This window comes from Lynx rufus, unplaced genomic scaffold (genome assembly GCF_022079265.1).
Source record: "Lynx rufus isolate CCGP_SWC_20201006 ecotype Redwood Valley unplaced genomic scaffold, mLynRuf1.p SCAF_9, whole genome shotgun sequence".
Lineage (NCBI taxonomy): Eukaryota > Metazoa > Chordata > Mammalia > Carnivora > Felidae > Lynx > Lynx rufus.
The window spans coordinates 40,774,488-40,790,833 of NW_025814897.1; the positions used below are offsets into that span (position 1 = coordinate 40,774,488).

Consider the following 16,346-nt stretch of genomic DNA (forward strand, 5'->3'; position numbering starts at 1 on the left):
AGCAGATTCTGTGTCCTGAGGGCATTCTAATTAATTCATTTTTCACTTTGAATAATGTAGTTTTTCTAAAGGGAAGCCACCTGACTGCAAGTATTGATGGATTCTTTAACATCTTTTGGCACTTTGCTTATGTTCTGCCTTTGAATGTCACAACATCAAAATATTAGCTTTAAAACCCTTACATAGTTTTTAGGAAGACACTTCTTATACCACCAACCTTCCCATTTTCAGTCTAAAGCCAGTCACCCCCCCATAAAGCTACCCCTGATCAGTGACACCGACATGAAATCCTCTGCCCCTCAGAGCAATGGTGACATTTTTTGTCCACTCTGGGTGACCTCATTTGTCTACCTTGGCGTTTCCACCGACCTGCTGCTTACTATTTGGAAAGACAAACCAGAGATCTGAGAAAATGGAGTTCTCTGGAGAAACACTCTTTGATTTACGGAATCACGACTTAAGATTTTTAGCAAAAGGTCAAACCGTGCCCTTTAATTTGTATAGGTGGGTACGTGTGCGTGCGTAGGAGTTTTCACTACCAGGAGGAACTTGTAAATGAAGCTTACTGGACCAATTTGACAATAAATTTCATATTAAAAAAAAATAAATGAAGCTTACTGGGATTTATTTTCCTTACCAATACAAAAAGTAGGAATTTAGTTAAAATACATTTCCCGTCTCCCCAAAAAAGCTGTAATTTTCATTTTTTAACTGAGATAGTTGGCTGGACTCCTTTTTAAATGATAAAAGGGGATGCAAAGACTGGGTAATCTGGGTAATCCGTCATAGGCCAACCAATGAACTCCAAGCTAGGGCTGAGTCAGCAACAACCAAAAACTGAAAAACAGTCTACTTGGAGATCTTTCACTCAGCCCCAGAAAGGTTTTATTACTCTCAACCCCCTCGTCATCTTCCTTCTTCTCTCCTACTCTTATCCTCTGCCTCTTCCTACCTTTCTTTAGAAAGCAGAGCACCCAGTGAAAGCCAAGGTGGCTGACTTACCTGTAATATGGTAGCTCACTTGGCGATTAATGTCGGAAGTGTCTCTGTCCCATGTGCTGAGCACGGCTACCACCTCTCCAGGAGGGTCGCTCTCCTTCACATTCCCTCGGTACACCTCGTGGGCAAAGACTGGTGCGTTGTCATTTATATCCGTCACCCTGACAGAGACCAAAGCCGTGGATGAAAGAGAGAAGGCCTCTCCCAGGTCGGAGGCCACCACAGAGAAGGTGAAGGCGGGATCTGTCTCGTGATCCAGGTCCTTCAAGGTACTGATCCAGCCTGTGTTGCTGTCAATATTGAAGGCTTCCATTACCTTTTCAGGCTGGGAATCCGAGTGCAGGGAGTAAGTGACCTGCCCATTGGCTCCCCAATCCATGTCGATGGCTCTCACCTGTGTGAGTTTGGTGCCGACAGGCATCCCTTCCATTATGATCGTCTCGTAGCTGGAAGTTTCAAAGACTGGTTTGTTGTCATTCAAATCCAGCACCTTGATATCTACATCTACAGTAAACACAATGTCTACCTTGTCCAGGGGTATGGTGGCTGCTACCTTAAAGTGGAACGCTGGGCTGACTTCATGATCAAGGCGTTTGTCAAGCTTGATTGTGCCTGTTTCCTGCTCTATGACAAAGACACCCCCTTTGTTATTTTCTGGCCGTTCCCCATTAACTGTGCTGAATCTGACACTGTGACTGGGCAAAATTCGCAGCGTGTCCACCGTGCTCCCAATGGCTGTATCTTCTGAAACAGTAAAAGAATATTGAGACTGGGTGAATGAAGGCAAGAATGTTTCAGGGGGCAGGACGTGGATATAGACAGGAATGAGGGAGTGCTTTACTGGAATGCCCCCATCTACTGCTTTGACAAAGAATGACAGCACTGTGTTTTTCAGCTGGTTAAAATTGCCCTTAGTGACCATCCAGCCATTGTCAGGATCGATTTCTAGGAGGTCAGCCACCGACACTGAGGCCTCACTATATAGAGAGTAGGTAATCCGTGAATTAGCACCGTCATCTGGATCCATGGCTTGAACCTGAGTGACCAAATGGCCCCTTCCCACGTCTGCCCTGACGCTGGCTCTGTACTCCACTGTCATGAACTGGGGAGCGTTGTCATTTTCATCCACAACAATCACTCTCACAGTGCAAAAAGTCGTTCTCCCTCCACCATCAAGGGCCCTCAAAAAAATACTAATGTCTCCTTCCAGAGGGTTCTCCCGGTCAAGCCTTTCTGTTGTGATGACTTGTCCATTGCTGTCTATGAGGAATCGATCCTTAGCAAAGTCATTGATGATGGCATAAGTGATCTGTCCATATGTCCCTGGATCCCCATCTGTAGCTCGAACATGAATTACCTTTGTCCCAGCGGCTGCGTTCTCTCTCACTTCAGCTACGTAGGTGCTTTGGGAAAAGGCAGGGCTGTACAGGTTAGCCCCAAGTACCCTGATATGCACCTGTGCAGTGCTAGTGAACAACCCATCAGACACTGACACGTTGAGACTGTACAGAGGCTCCATTCTCTGTTTCCGGTGGTTGGACAGTGTGATGACGCCACTCTTGCCATCCATCAGAAAGCTCGTCCGGTCATTCCCAGATAAAATGCTATACTCCAAGCGGTCAAAATCAGAGCTGTCTGCATCAGAGGCTTGAACACAGGTTACAAAATGGCCCCGGGGGGCTAATTCACTCACATATGATTCATAAATGAGCTGATTAAAAACGGGAGGGTTGTCATTTATGTCTGAGATATAGATATGAACCAGGACCTCACTGCTCAGTGATGGGAAGCCATTATCTGTTGCTCTGACTTTCAAAGTGCAGTGTTGCACTAACTCGTGGTCCAGCATCCGTGCTGTCAGGATTAAGCCACTTGCGCTGTCTATGTGAAAATAATCTGTGCTGTTGTAAGTGTCCTGGACAATCTGATAATGTACCAATTTATTATTTTCCGAGTCTGCATCAGTAGAGACAACTTGCAAAACAGGTGTTCCAATGAGAGATGCTTCTGATAATGTTGTGTTATATGTGGGTTGATCGAAAATAGGGGGGTTGTCATTTACATCATTAACCAGCAAGTCAACGGTGACTTCAGCCCTGGCACCAGTAAGGGCATCACTGGCTCTTACCGTCAACCTGTAAACAGATGTAATTTCATAATCCAAAGGACTAACAACTTTCAGGACCCCGGTGTCAAAGTCAATGTTAAACTGTTTGTAAAGATCCCCATCAATAATGATATATATGATGCCTTGGCCTTCTGGACTGGTGGCATTGATGCTTAGAATGGGGGTATCCATTCTGATGTCTTCGTTGATCGATGCTGTATAAAAGGGCTTATCAAACACAGGCATTGCTTTGTTGACGATCGTGATGGGAAGTTCCACAGATGTGGATAAAGAGGGTTTTCCACCATCTTTGGCTAGGATGGTGACTCCATACTCAATGTTAGACAAGTCAGAGTTGAATGCTTCTTTTAAAATAACATTCCCTGAATTAGGGTTGATCTCAAAGTGGCCATAGTCATCCTGTAGGACATAGGTCACTTCTCCATTTGCACCTTTATCTTTGTCAATGGCTGTCACCTGGTAAATCAGAGTCCCAGGCTCAGCATCAACTTGCACAGCAGCATAGTAAGGGAGACCCACAAAGACTGGGGAATTATCATTTATGTCTTCAATGTTAACCCTCACCACCACTCTAGCCACACGCAGATGGTCTAGCTCGCGGCTGGCTTCCACCACCAGCTCATATAACTCTTGTTCTTCACGGTCAAAGGGGACTCCGGTGGTCTGAATGACCCCTGAGGTAGATTTTATCTTGAACTTATTTCCTGGGTTTAGGATGCTATATTTTAAGGGCTCATTAAGGCGATTTCCAATGGCATTGACAATAGCAACTTTGGTTATGTTAGTGTTGTTCTCTGAGATCGAGGTCGAGTAAAAGCTTTGTGTAAAGTGGAGGCCACTATCCATGGCTTCTTTAACCAAGATGGTGACCACGGCCGTACTGTAGAACTTTCCATCAGATACTTTAACTATCAACATGTAGTGATCTTTGGAGAGGTTGTTGTTTTTTATGGTGAGTACTCCACTGTTGGAGTCAATTAGAAAATGATCCAAGCTGCCTTCCATTAGGCTATATGTCAGTTCAGGGGGCACCTCGGAGTCAGGATCTGTGGCACTAACTTTCAGAACCTCTACTCCAACATAGGTGGGCAGAAGTAAGATGGTCTCAAACACAGCCTGAGTAAAAATAGGCGGGTTATCGTTCACATCTGTCACCTCTATGTTGACTTCAACAGGACTCTCTGCAGTCAGCTGGGGGCTGCCACTGTCTCTCACATGCACATGAAAATGGAAATGGGCAATAGTTTCATGGTCCAGGTTGGCAATTGTTCTGATTGCACCTGTACTGGAATCCACTGTGAAGAACTTCTTGGCCGTGGACTCCACAATTTGATATACCAGCAGAGCATTCCGGTTGCTGTCAGCATCGGTGGCTCGAATCACCAGTGGGCTGTTATCCAAGCTCCTGACGATGCTATTGACTGGGGCAGCCTCACTTAGGCTGCCTGAATATTGAGAAAAGAGAAACACTGGGGCATTATCATTTTCATCAACAATCTGAATATTGACTGTGGCATTGGAAGCCATTCCTGCCATGTTAGTGGCCTGAATGATGAGCTGATAAGAGGAAGTACACTCGTAATCCAGTGCCTTCCGGGTGGTGATGACTCCAGAATACGGATTTATGGTAAAGATCCCATCGATGTTTCCATCTTTGACTTCATAAATGAGGGTAGACTGACTGATGGCAGAGATTAAAATGACTGACGTTCCAATATCAACATTTTCATTTACTTCTGCTTGGTAGTCTTTGTGAGTGAACTTGGGGTGAGAATTATCAGACATGGTAACGGAAATGCGCACAATTGCAGTGGCAGACATTGGTGGGGAACCCTGATCCGTGACTTTGACCGACAGTACAAACTGACCCGTCGTTGTCATGTCTGGTTCTTTGGAAACGGTGATGATGCCCAGGACTGGTTCAATCTTAAATGTGTTCCCAGTGTTCCCTGCAATATAGAAATCAATGGGGGAAATGGGTTACACGTCATGTTTTGAAGATTAGTTCTTCATCTACAGTCTACTTTACTGCAACATGGCAAGGGGAAAGCAATTATTTCTATCCATTCCATCTCATTCTGAGATAGAATGAAAGACTTTGCTTTTAGGGGAATTCAAAAGCGACTGAAATAAGTTTTTCAGTAAAATTGTAAATTTCGGGTTGGTATCTTCTTAATCCAGGTTAACAACAACAACACAATACTGTGTACAATGCCACTGTGAGAAAGGCATTTTTACCTAAACCAGTGCCATATTCTGTGTACTATGTAATGAGAAAGATAGTTGTGAGAGTTGTTTCAGAACAGTATACCACAGGCATTTGATTGCAGATTATCCCAAAGATAGGCTTTGCTACATGGAACTGGCATTGTTTCACCCCATCAAAACCGACTTCACTCCAAACACTGCTTTGGTGAGGGGGGGGGGGTCTTTTGTTCAGGCCTGAAGAATTCCTCCTAAGTCCCTGTTTGCTTTGTAAGTTGGGAGGACTTTTTTCTGACTACCCTTCTGTCCTTCACTCCCACACACCCCAAAAGACACACATGCACACACAGACTTAAAACTAGACATAAATTTTAAGGCAGTCCCTCCAATCTGTAACCATCCTAAGTACTGGAGAGGCTTCCAGAGGAGTAGCAAACTGCTGATCACCTGCACCAGCATTAAAACCGAAAACCTGAGGCATCACCCATCTGAAACTGAGAAACTGGTACCCCACTTTGATGTGTCTGGAGTGGGAAGGCTGCGACCCACGACACTCCAGAAGTTGAGAGCCCTGCCTCTGAAACATTGAGTGGTGTGAAATCTGAGGTTGCCGAGGATGAGGATAAGAGAGGAGTAAAGAATGGGGAACGCAAGACTGAAGGATGTCAAGAGGCTGGCTGAAAAGCAGTGGACAGTGTGAAGCAGAATCCTTCAGGGGCGCCTGGGTGGTTCAGTCGGTTGAATGTCCGGCTTTGGCTCAGGTCATGATCTCACGGTTCGTGAGCCTGAGCCCTGTGTTGGGTTCTCTGTTGTCAGTGCAGAGCACGCTTTGGATCCTGTCTCCCTCTCTTTCTGCCCCTCACCCGCGTGTGCTCTCTCTCTCACAAATAAATAAACATTAAAAAAAATTAACAAAAAAAAGAATCTTTCACCAAGTTGCTTTTTGTTTCTCTCATCAGGCTTTCTGATACTTCTCAAAGAACACATAGGCGTGCGTGTCTAGATTCTTTAAGAACAAAGTTAAAAATCATGGTTATTCAGTTATACCTGGATTTTTCTTTCTGTTTGAAGTACTGAAGGATGGCAGGCATAGAGACAGCTTCAATGTCATTATTATTAAGACAGACTCCTGCATTGGGAGGCACTTACATGTGTCTCCTGAAATATGCAGCAAATACAGTGGTATACATACTTCTTACTACATACTTATTCAATCAACTTCTCTGTGTCTGAGAATAAAACAGTAATGTTCATAAAAAAACTGCTTATTTTTAAAGAAGAAATTTAATAAAGAGGTAAAGGATTTGATGCCAGCCCCCCAAATGTGAGTATTGAACAATGTCATCTTTGGTGTCAGCATGATTTTTTTCCTTGTCACCTCTACATGAGCACTTTGTGAGGACGGCATGAAGTTCAAGGATCTCATGAGCAGGCTTGCAAACGTTCAGTAAATAGTGGCACTGAGCGTGAGTCCAACACTTGATTCATAGACCCTCGCAAGGAGGCGGGAATCATTTTGCTTCAGCATCTCAGAGGAGGAAGATGTAGAGGTTGTAGAGATAATGGTCACCAACACTCAGCCCCAAATGACGAATGCAACAGAGCCAAATGTCTCTGTGCTCCTTGATTGTGGACTCCCTCTGTGGAGTCTCCAGCTAAGTCCTCCCTCGCTGTAGGCCCAGCACATTCCTTCATGCCCAGAAAGATATATGGCAGGGATGATGGGGAGCTAGCTTCTGGTCTCTAGTAGAACTTCACAGCCCTGCTGTCCCAGGGCTACTGACCTGCCTGTCACAGCTGCCTGGATGCTGTGCTCATTGATCATGTCCAAAGTGGGCTCTCGGTCTCTTACCCTCTTTAACATACTGCCTGCCCATTTTCTTAGAATCCACTTCCTGCTTATTCTCTCCTGGTATCCTCGAATCCTTGGAAACTAACCTCTGCTTGTTTTCTTGGAATCTATAGTTAGTTTCTTGTAGACTTCTGGCAAGTGAGCAAAAGCTGAACTTATCTTACTTACATTATTTATCTGGCATATAGCACAGTCATGGCACAAAGAAGGTGTTCAATAAATATGTATTAAATGATTGGATGGACAGGTAGAGCTACAAAAGATTTTTAATTCTCTATCTGTATGCGTCTTGGGATCCAATATGCCCCTATCACAACTCAATTCTTAGTCTTTGTCTCTCCTGTTTCGAAGCCCACCCATGAGCCACTGTTGCACCAAATAGAAACGTGAGCTAAATTAGAAGTTCTGCGCTTGGGGCGCCTGGGTGGCTCAGTCGGTTGAGCGTCTGACTTCAGCTCAGGTCACGATCTCACAGTTCGTGAGTTCGAGCCCCGCGTCAGGCTCTGGGCTGATGGCTCAGAGCCTGGAGCCTACTTCTGATTCTGTGTCTCCCTCTCTCTCTGCCCCTCCCCCATTCATGCTCTGTCTCTCTCTGTCTCAAAAATAAATAAATATTAAAAAAAAAATTAAAAGAAGTTCTGCGCTGAAAGTCCACCTCAGTCCTTTGGGTCAAAATAAAAGCTTCAGTAGTTATTTTAGAAGCCAGACAGGGGATCGGAAGTTTATGGCCCACCAGTAACCAGAGTAAAATCTTGCTCATCTAAGGTCTGTAAGAGAACTTAAGGAAAATGTCCTCTTCCCATAACCACTTTGTCGTTTGCTTCAAAATGTTGGAAGCATCTGGGTTTTCCCTCTTTCCTAGCATGATCTGGGAAGGGACTGGCTTGGTCGGGAGCAGTCAGGGGCTAGTGAGGTCTGTCTGTCCATGAAGGAGCCCCATCACCACTTGTGACTTAACTGTGCACACACTGAAATCCTCATCAGCTTCTTACACATACAATCGGGGGTCATTGTTTGAGATTCCATTTTTTTGAGATACCAATCATTCCTATGGGTTTTTGGAAAATTCAACTTTTCTCTATAAAAGATGTTTTAAGGAAATAACTTCTCTATTTTTAACCTACTGTTATAGGAATGACGGAATCCCTTGTCTATGCACAGCACCAGGCTGTAGCGTGTGGCTGATGAAAGATAAGGAAAGCAGTCTTGTCAGCCAGATGGGAAATGACTCTTGGTTTAGAAATTATCTGCCTCTCTAAGACAGTATAAGTAGTAGCCTTAATGACAAATACAAAAAGCAAGTAGACACCATAGACGACACTTAGAAAATGTTAAGTAAAAAAAACAGAAGTAGGACTCCATACCTAAATGATCACAATGATATGAAACGATGCATAATGCATGGATGAATACCGGGGAAAGGAAGCTATATATAAGATTAGGAAAAAAAAAACCGTAGAAAGACTCTAAAGAGTTGTTGGATCAGGCGACACTTTCTGTGACGTTATTTAAATATTTGTGTCTTTAAAAAGAAGTTGCCCTATATTATTTGTGGAACTAGAAGAACAAAGATTATATAATCAAATAATTAAACGTTCTTGGGGTAAACAACAGATGCAACATAGCATCTAAAAGAAAAGTGCTGGTCAGGCTTTACGTTAGCAGAAAATTCCATAAAAATCTAGAAAAACTATTGGTGAAGTTGCTTGGGGCACCTGGAGTTGTGAACCAGTGTATTTTATTTCTTCATTTTATTATTTTTTTTGTATAGAGCTTAGCTTAGATTCCTATAAAATGTGGGTGCCTAATACAGGAAACCGTTTTAGATTAGCATTGGATGCAGTGGCTTTTTTAAAAAAAGAAGACTGTTGGCTTTTCTTTTTCTAATATTTTTTAGCCCCAAACTGTCGTCCTAGCATTCATATTTTAATTCAACCACTCACAAAAATGCTCCACATTTAAATCACGGGAAAGAAGCTTTTCCAGTGCTGGCATAAAAAGAGACAGCATTTGGCTTTTATGCACGACAGACATAATGTTGTAGAACATTTTGGAAATATGTGGCTTGAATATTCAAAGAACGACAGAAGAGGGGAAAGGAAAATAGAACAGGTAAGAGATATTTGTAATTTTTAGGCTCATAGTCCTATCCCTTGCTTGGATTCTCCTCTCCTCTGTCAGAAGTGTTTTCTTCCTTTCTCTGTCTTCAAACCATCAGTGAACTATGGTCTTGCCTTATAGATGGTCAAATTAACTTTAAAAATCTCAAATTTAAGGGGCGCCTAGGTAGCTGAACCGGTTAAGCATCCAACTCTTGATTTCAGCTCAGGTCATGATTTCACAGTTCGTGAGATCAAGCCCCGTGTTGGGTTCTGCATTGACAGAGCGAAGCCTGCTTGGGATTCTCACTCTCTCTGCACCCCTGCTCCCTCGCATGCGCTCTCTCTCTCTCTCTCTCAAAATAAATAAATAAAGAAACTTTAAAAAACGTTAAAAATCTCAAATTTCACAAAATTTGAGCCTGTATTTATTTATCTGTCCAGTTAAGTAGACATTTCAGTGCCTACGACCTACTGTGCTACTCTGATTCCCCTCGGGTGAAGTTAATTTTTGCAAACAGTGGGGGTGTAGGTATTTTTGAAGCCCACCGCTTGCCCACTGACAAGTAAACAAAGACTTGGGGATCCAATTCATAGGACAGCCTGGCAGCCCTCAAAAGGTGGAAGGCTTTGGTTATTTTAGTCCAAGGCCATGGCTTGTCGACCCATCAGTGAAAGTCACTGAGTTCACCACCCATTTCTTCTCTCCCTTTCATTCCAGAAAAATCCGAGAATAACACAATAAGAGGGAACTCTCTCCTCACTGTCAGTGATGGAAAACATATTACAGGAATGCCAAGAACTCTATACAGCATCATCACGCGAATCGGGCAGTTGCTTGGCCAAGAAATTCTTTGGGAGACATTCCAGTGGTAACGATGTGAATTTCACATGGTGATCAACACTACGGAGGGGCAAATGCCATGCATTATGTTACAATCTGTGCAACAGCTCTCACCTGCTTCTATGGTATATATGAGTTCTGCATTTTCCCCTTTGTCTTTGTCCAGAGCCGTCACCTGCAGAACAGCTGATCCCAGAGCAGCCGATTCAAATACAGATGCTTCATACAGTGGGTTGGTAAAATAAGGACTGTGATCATTAGCATCTTCCACATTCACAATGACTCGGGCCAAGTTTCTTCGATAAGGAAACTCCTGATCTCTGACCTTCAGGCAAAATACAAGAAGCAGCAGGACTAAAATCTTAAATTGCAAGGAAGTCACATGGCTATATCTGTGGTAAATACCAAAGGAGGTAACTCACACCAAGTGCTTGATGCAATCCCGGGCACACAGTAGGTGCTCAGTAAATGATGGTATATCAAGTGAGGACACTAACCGTGAACAAATTGAGAGTAAGGGCCCCATCCATTTTATCACTCAGCATTCTGACTGACCTACGGTCCATCCTCAGTCTGTGTGTGTGTGGAGCTGATGCCTGGGCATCACCGACACAGCACTTTTCTCTGCACCACCTCCCACCGCCACTACCCCCTTATTTGTGTATATATAGCTGCTAATGGAATGGCGGACGGGGGCTCTTCTGAGAGGGAAACAAAAAAGTTTAATGAAAGAATTAACAAATGCAAAGCAGGCACTGCCATTTATTCATTCATTCAACAAACATTTATTGTCACCTATTATCTGTCAAGTCCTGGCTTCACTCTCTCCTGACTTCAGCAGCGATTCAGATTTGGTCCTTGCCCTCAAGAAGCTAACAGGATCATAGAAATCAGTAAGCAGGTGTAAGGCCTGGTGGTAAGTGCCAGAATGGGAGTGAGGAGTAAGAAGAAGTTAAGGTGGCATTCAGCTTCTTGGAAGAGGTTAACAAAAGCAAGTACGAGTGGTAAAAGGAGGGCGTGGGCCACCACATATTTCAGGCAAGAGCCAACCAATGCCAAGGCCCAAGACCGAGGGGGAGCCCTGATTCCCAGGAAGATGAACCAAATCCTCCTAAAATGTGAGACCCCCCCCCCCTTGTGACTTCACCAAGGAAACTTGCCTGACCGCTTGAAAGTTTCCCCTGCTTTGCCTATGCCAGGAGCTTGCAAATAATCAATTCTTTAGCCCTAACCACATGATTTTGCTATAATTTGCTGTAGCACTAATCAAATGTGTGCCTTCCATTTGTTCAATTATAGACTCCATAACTTCAGAGGGATGTGAAGAAATTAGAAAATAGACCGAGGAGAGCCATCAAAGGGAAAGGGCTTTTCAGAAATAGTACCTAGAAGGAACGAGCAAAATGACTTAAAATGGCTTTGCTGGGAGAAAGGCAGCACAAAGGACATGTTTGCTCTAAATAATCAATTACAGAAATGATAAATGATACAGGGTGACCAAACTGAATTTTGAGTTTGTTAAGGAAAGAATGAACAGAAATGACTTGACTAGTGAGAATGGAGTTAGTCGTTGGCGTGAGGTTTCTGCCCCTGAGTAAAACACATGCAGAAGCACCCCAGTGAATGTGCTCAATTTTCCTGCCTGTAGACCGGCCCCCTACACCCAAGGACAGAGCTGAGCTCTGTATATGAAGATTATTGGAATCTAGGTCTGTTCCAGTGGAACATCCAGTGGAATGTGTCTCTTGTATCCTCAGTGCCTAGAGCAGGGCTTGGTACACAGTAGGTGCTGGAGAAATATCTGTTGAATGAATGAGGGTGGATCTGATGGTCTCTATGAGTCCCTCTTCTTCCGCCCCTGGTGTCACAGCTGGAAACCACAGCCAAGGGCATGGCATTCCAGCTTCCTCTTGCCCAAGAGGGTTTCCAGACTTGGGAAGGAAGAGTAGCACTCAGAGGAACATCACCTTCAGCTGCTAGGACACTGGTAGCGTCTTAGTGTGTTTGAAAGCCAGTCAGTACACAAAATTTAGTCTGTGTCTTCCTACTGGTCTTAAGGAACTCAGGGGGTCTGTTAGGCAGTAGCTGTGCAATGCAATGGCCCACAGGCACTTGGGTGGTCAAAGGGACAGATTTTAGGCCATAAGCTAATCAAGGACGTTTCTCTTCATCTCTACTTCCCACTTATGTGAACTCAAGCAACTCCACTTTAAAATTGAAGCAACTTCCATCCACATAATTCGGAGGCCCCATGAACCCCACCTCAGACCTAACTAACACTCTCTGCAGGCTTCGGAGTGTTTTGAGATCTCTCTCGGGTGCCAGTATTCACTGGTCCAATGCCTGTGCAGTAGGTAATGACTCAGTTCCCTACATGCCTCCCAGGACTGAGCACTGCACAGGGTGAGTAAATGATCACCCTTGGATTAACTTCTCAAGGAACTTCCGTTAAATTTTTCCACAAAAATCTTCTGGATGCAAACCAACATCATAGTCTGGGAGATTTACAGAAACATGGCCTGTTCCTTCCTTCCCAAGTCAGCCTGTCAGCAGCATTTCCTGGGAAGCCACTGTCTGAAGAACTCATCTAATATTTCAGTTTGGCAAAAGTATCGAGTCACTCGGTAACAATAGCCAATTCCTCACTGAAAAAAAAAAAAAAAAAAGCAAAAAAGGAATGCAGCCTTGCTGTGAAAAGACCAAATGTACTACTACTTACAAAACGTAAGGGCCCTGTACTCCTGAAGACCAAGGAATGTGTCTTGAACGGTCAACGACTCTGTTAGGAGAGCAAATCAGCAGTTTGGTCCTACCATTATGTTGAGGATGTGCTTGTCCTGGGCCTCATGGTCCAGCCTCTCGGCCGTGTAGAGCACACCGGTGCTGGGGTCAATCCGGAATTTTCTCATACTGACAGAGTCGATGCTGCTGTGGACAGTGTAGCTCAGCTTGTGTTTCTCGTCTCTATCGGTGGCTTCAATCTGCAGTATCTCTGTATCTGGAAGCACGTCCTCGGAAATTGTCACATCGTAATTCGGCTGAGAGAATTCTGGGCCATTATCATTATTATCCAGCACTTTGATAAATACCTATAGTTAAAAGAAGACAGGAGTGATGACTAATGCCAATTCACTCATTGCTAATAAAGAGGCCCCCTCCCACCCCCCTCCCTCCGTGTCCTTGGAGCCCAGCTTCTAGCAGCTCTCTCAATATGTAGGAAGATCTCATATGAAAACACTCTGTAATTAGAGGTTGACAATAAACCAGTGGTTCACATTAGCAGGAACATAAACTATGAGCTAATCAATATTCTCACTATTAATTGAACAGCTGAGACAGCCCCCTGGGGGTGATAATTCCACAGGCCTATTTGAGGCACAATGTAAGAGATCACAAGGTGACCTTAGTTTGTTAAGTTCCTGTTGTCTTAAGTTCTGTTATGAGCTCCTCCGGGTGGAGGTGCAGTGGAAGCAGTGACAGGGTGGGGAGAGTAACAAAGAGGCAGAAGAAGGGGAGGCATGGACACAGATGCGGCATCCTCAGAGCAGTCAGAACTCCTCAGCTGCAGGGGCCCCACACAGTGGCTCTCCTTCAGATGGGAGGGGTCTCGCGAAGAACACGGCACGGATGGCAGCTGAAACAGGAATCCCCGGGTTGTTTTCTTTTGTCAGGCATTTCATTATAAAACATTTCAGGCAGACATAAGTAAGAAACAGCAATAAAAGAGCTAGGTCATAGATTCATGAACCCTCACATATTTATAGCTCGGCTTTGACCGTGACCAATTTATGGCTCATCTTGTTTCCTATATATAGTGGTTCACCTCCATCTGCTCCCCATATTAGTGGGAAGCAAATCCCATAATTTCAGTACGTAACTCCAAAAGACAGGGATCCTTAAAATAAACACACACACTACCATCACTGCCCTTAAACAGAGAAAACAAGGATTCCTTAATATTAAATATTCAGGGTGTTTATGCTTCTATAATTTTTTACCGTGTCATGTATGTTTACAAACGTATTTTATTTTATTTTATTTTTTAAATTTTTTTTTTCAACGTTTATTTATTTTTGGGACAGAGAGAGACAGAGCATGAACGGGGGAGGGGCAGAGAGAGAGGGAGACACAGAATCGGAAACAGGCTCCAGGCTCCGAGCCATCAGCCCAGAGCCTGACGCGGGGCTCGAACTCACGGACCGCGAGATCGTGACCTGGCTGAAGTCGGACGCTTAACCGACTGCGCCACCCAGGCGCCCCACAAACGTATTTTAAAACATCAGACTATTCAACTAAGGTCCAAACATTGCCTTTGGTTTGTATGCCCTTTAATTATCTTTTTTCTTTAAGTTTATTTATTTATTTATTTATTTAGAGAGAGTGCATACACGGGGGGATGGGCAAAGAGGGAGGGAGACAGAGAATCCCAAGTAGGCTCTGCACTGTCAGCGTAGAGCTCTATGCGGGGCTTGATCCCACGAACCATGAGATCATGACTTGAGCTGAGATCAAGAATTGATCCACTTAACTGCAGGTGCCCTTAATTATCTTTTAATGTATAGATTCTCCTTCTGTCTCCTTTTATTTCCTTGCAATTTTTATATTGTTTTATATTATATCATTGCTCGTGGTGGTAAATAAACTCCACCATTTTCTCTTTAATTCCCACAGGTTGAATTTTGCTCATTGCTTCCCTTTGGTTTTGTTCTCCATGTGCCTCTGTTCCCTGTATTTCTTATAAACTGATAGTTTGATCTAGGAGATTTGATAAGATTCATGCTCAATTTCCTTTTCCTTCTTTTTTTTTTTTTTACATCTGGACATTATATTGTAGTTCTGTCTGCAATACTTAGTTCTCACTCTTGTTAAGTGGCATTGGCAACCCCTGATGATCATTACATAGATGACATTTATTCATTAAAAATACAAAATGGTAAGGTTTTAATTCTATGGTTTATTCCTCATTTATTAGCTAGAATAGTTCTAAAAAGAAACTTCTCTCCAAATATTTCGTTACTCTGAAGGACAATTCAGATAGTGAAGTCATAATGAATACTTAATTCTTTCCCTTTATTTATCATCTCAAAATGATAGTTTGTTCTTCAGCTCTTCCCAAAGTGACCAACGAAGCATTTTTTCTTGAGTGTCAGTACGAGCTCATGAATTTAATCACAGCTGATGTTTCTGTCCATTGCAGTTATTATACTTATTGATGCACAAATGGCCCTTCCTTGGCCATTGGGAGCCTCTTCAAGTTGGCTCATGAGATCTTTTGACACAATCCTAGTAGTCTTTGATAGCTTCTTTGCTTTCTAATAATTGCTACTGGTGATTTTTTTCCAGGGTCACCTTGTACATTTTCTGACCCAGTCTTGTAATATCTATTTCTCCAAAAAACAATGATATCTTTTTAGTTAGAAGTGGTGCTAGGAATGATCATTGCTGTTGGATTTACTATTGTGTTTAGTTTGCTTCAGTGGACAGAGTCAGCGAGAGTTTTTTGCTGTTGATAATTATTTCATGAGTTCATACTGACACATCCAATTCAAAATTAGGGCATCAAGATTTTTTACTTAATCTCATTCTTTTTATATCTGTATCCCAGGCTAAGACCCTATGTTGAAATTTCTCATGCTCAAAGACATCATCACAATTACTCAGTTTTATATGAAATACATGCACACAAGTCTCAGAATAACAATAACAACTTTGGTGCTGTAATTCTATTACAACTATGATCATTCAAAAACAACTTAATATTATTTTTAGTTCCTTTGATTTTGAGATTTATCCCACTAGGATAAATTAGGATATACAGTCAAATTAGTATGTTTAAAGCACAGAAGAGCTCTTCTCTGTGTAGATACGCCAGCAACACATTTAAGTTTATTGGCTTTCATTTACTTTAAAATTTTAAACTTGTCTTAACATTTAATTTTGTTTTTTATATTACATGTAAAAGTACCACTGTCAAATTTACAAAAAAGGTATAGTCAAAGTAGTTTAGCTTCTCTTTCCCCTTCACCCTATTCCCTTCTTCTCCTACAGGTAATGATTTTTTAAAGATTAATGTTACATTTTATCCATCTCTTTTGTTAACATAAACATTATTGTATACAGCCCCCCACCCCCCCACCTCATGCTCTTTAACTTAACATCATATCAATGATTCTCAACTGGGGATAACTTTGTCCCTAAGGGGATATTTGGCAATATCTG

General features: G+C 43.0%; 1 protein-coding gene across 3 annotated transcripts in view; it reads right to left on the reverse strand.

Annotated features, from left to right (window-relative positions):
• Positions 1–16,346, reverse strand: part of FAT3 (FAT atypical cadherin 3) — a 517,579-nt gene that overhangs the window by 87,929 nt on the left and 413,304 nt on the right. For all 3 annotated transcript variants that reach the window (XM_047071611.1, XM_047071610.1, XM_047071609.1), the window contains 3 exons: positions 12,941–13,216; positions 10,242–10,452; positions 1,003–5,076 (listed from right to left, as the gene is read on the reverse strand). In XM_047071611.1, the coding sequence (XP_046927567.1) occupies positions 1,003–5,076; positions 10,242–10,452; positions 12,941–13,216 (4,561 nt within the window). The remainder of the gene's footprint in view (positions 1–1,002; positions 5,077–10,241; positions 10,453–12,940; positions 13,217–16,346) is intronic.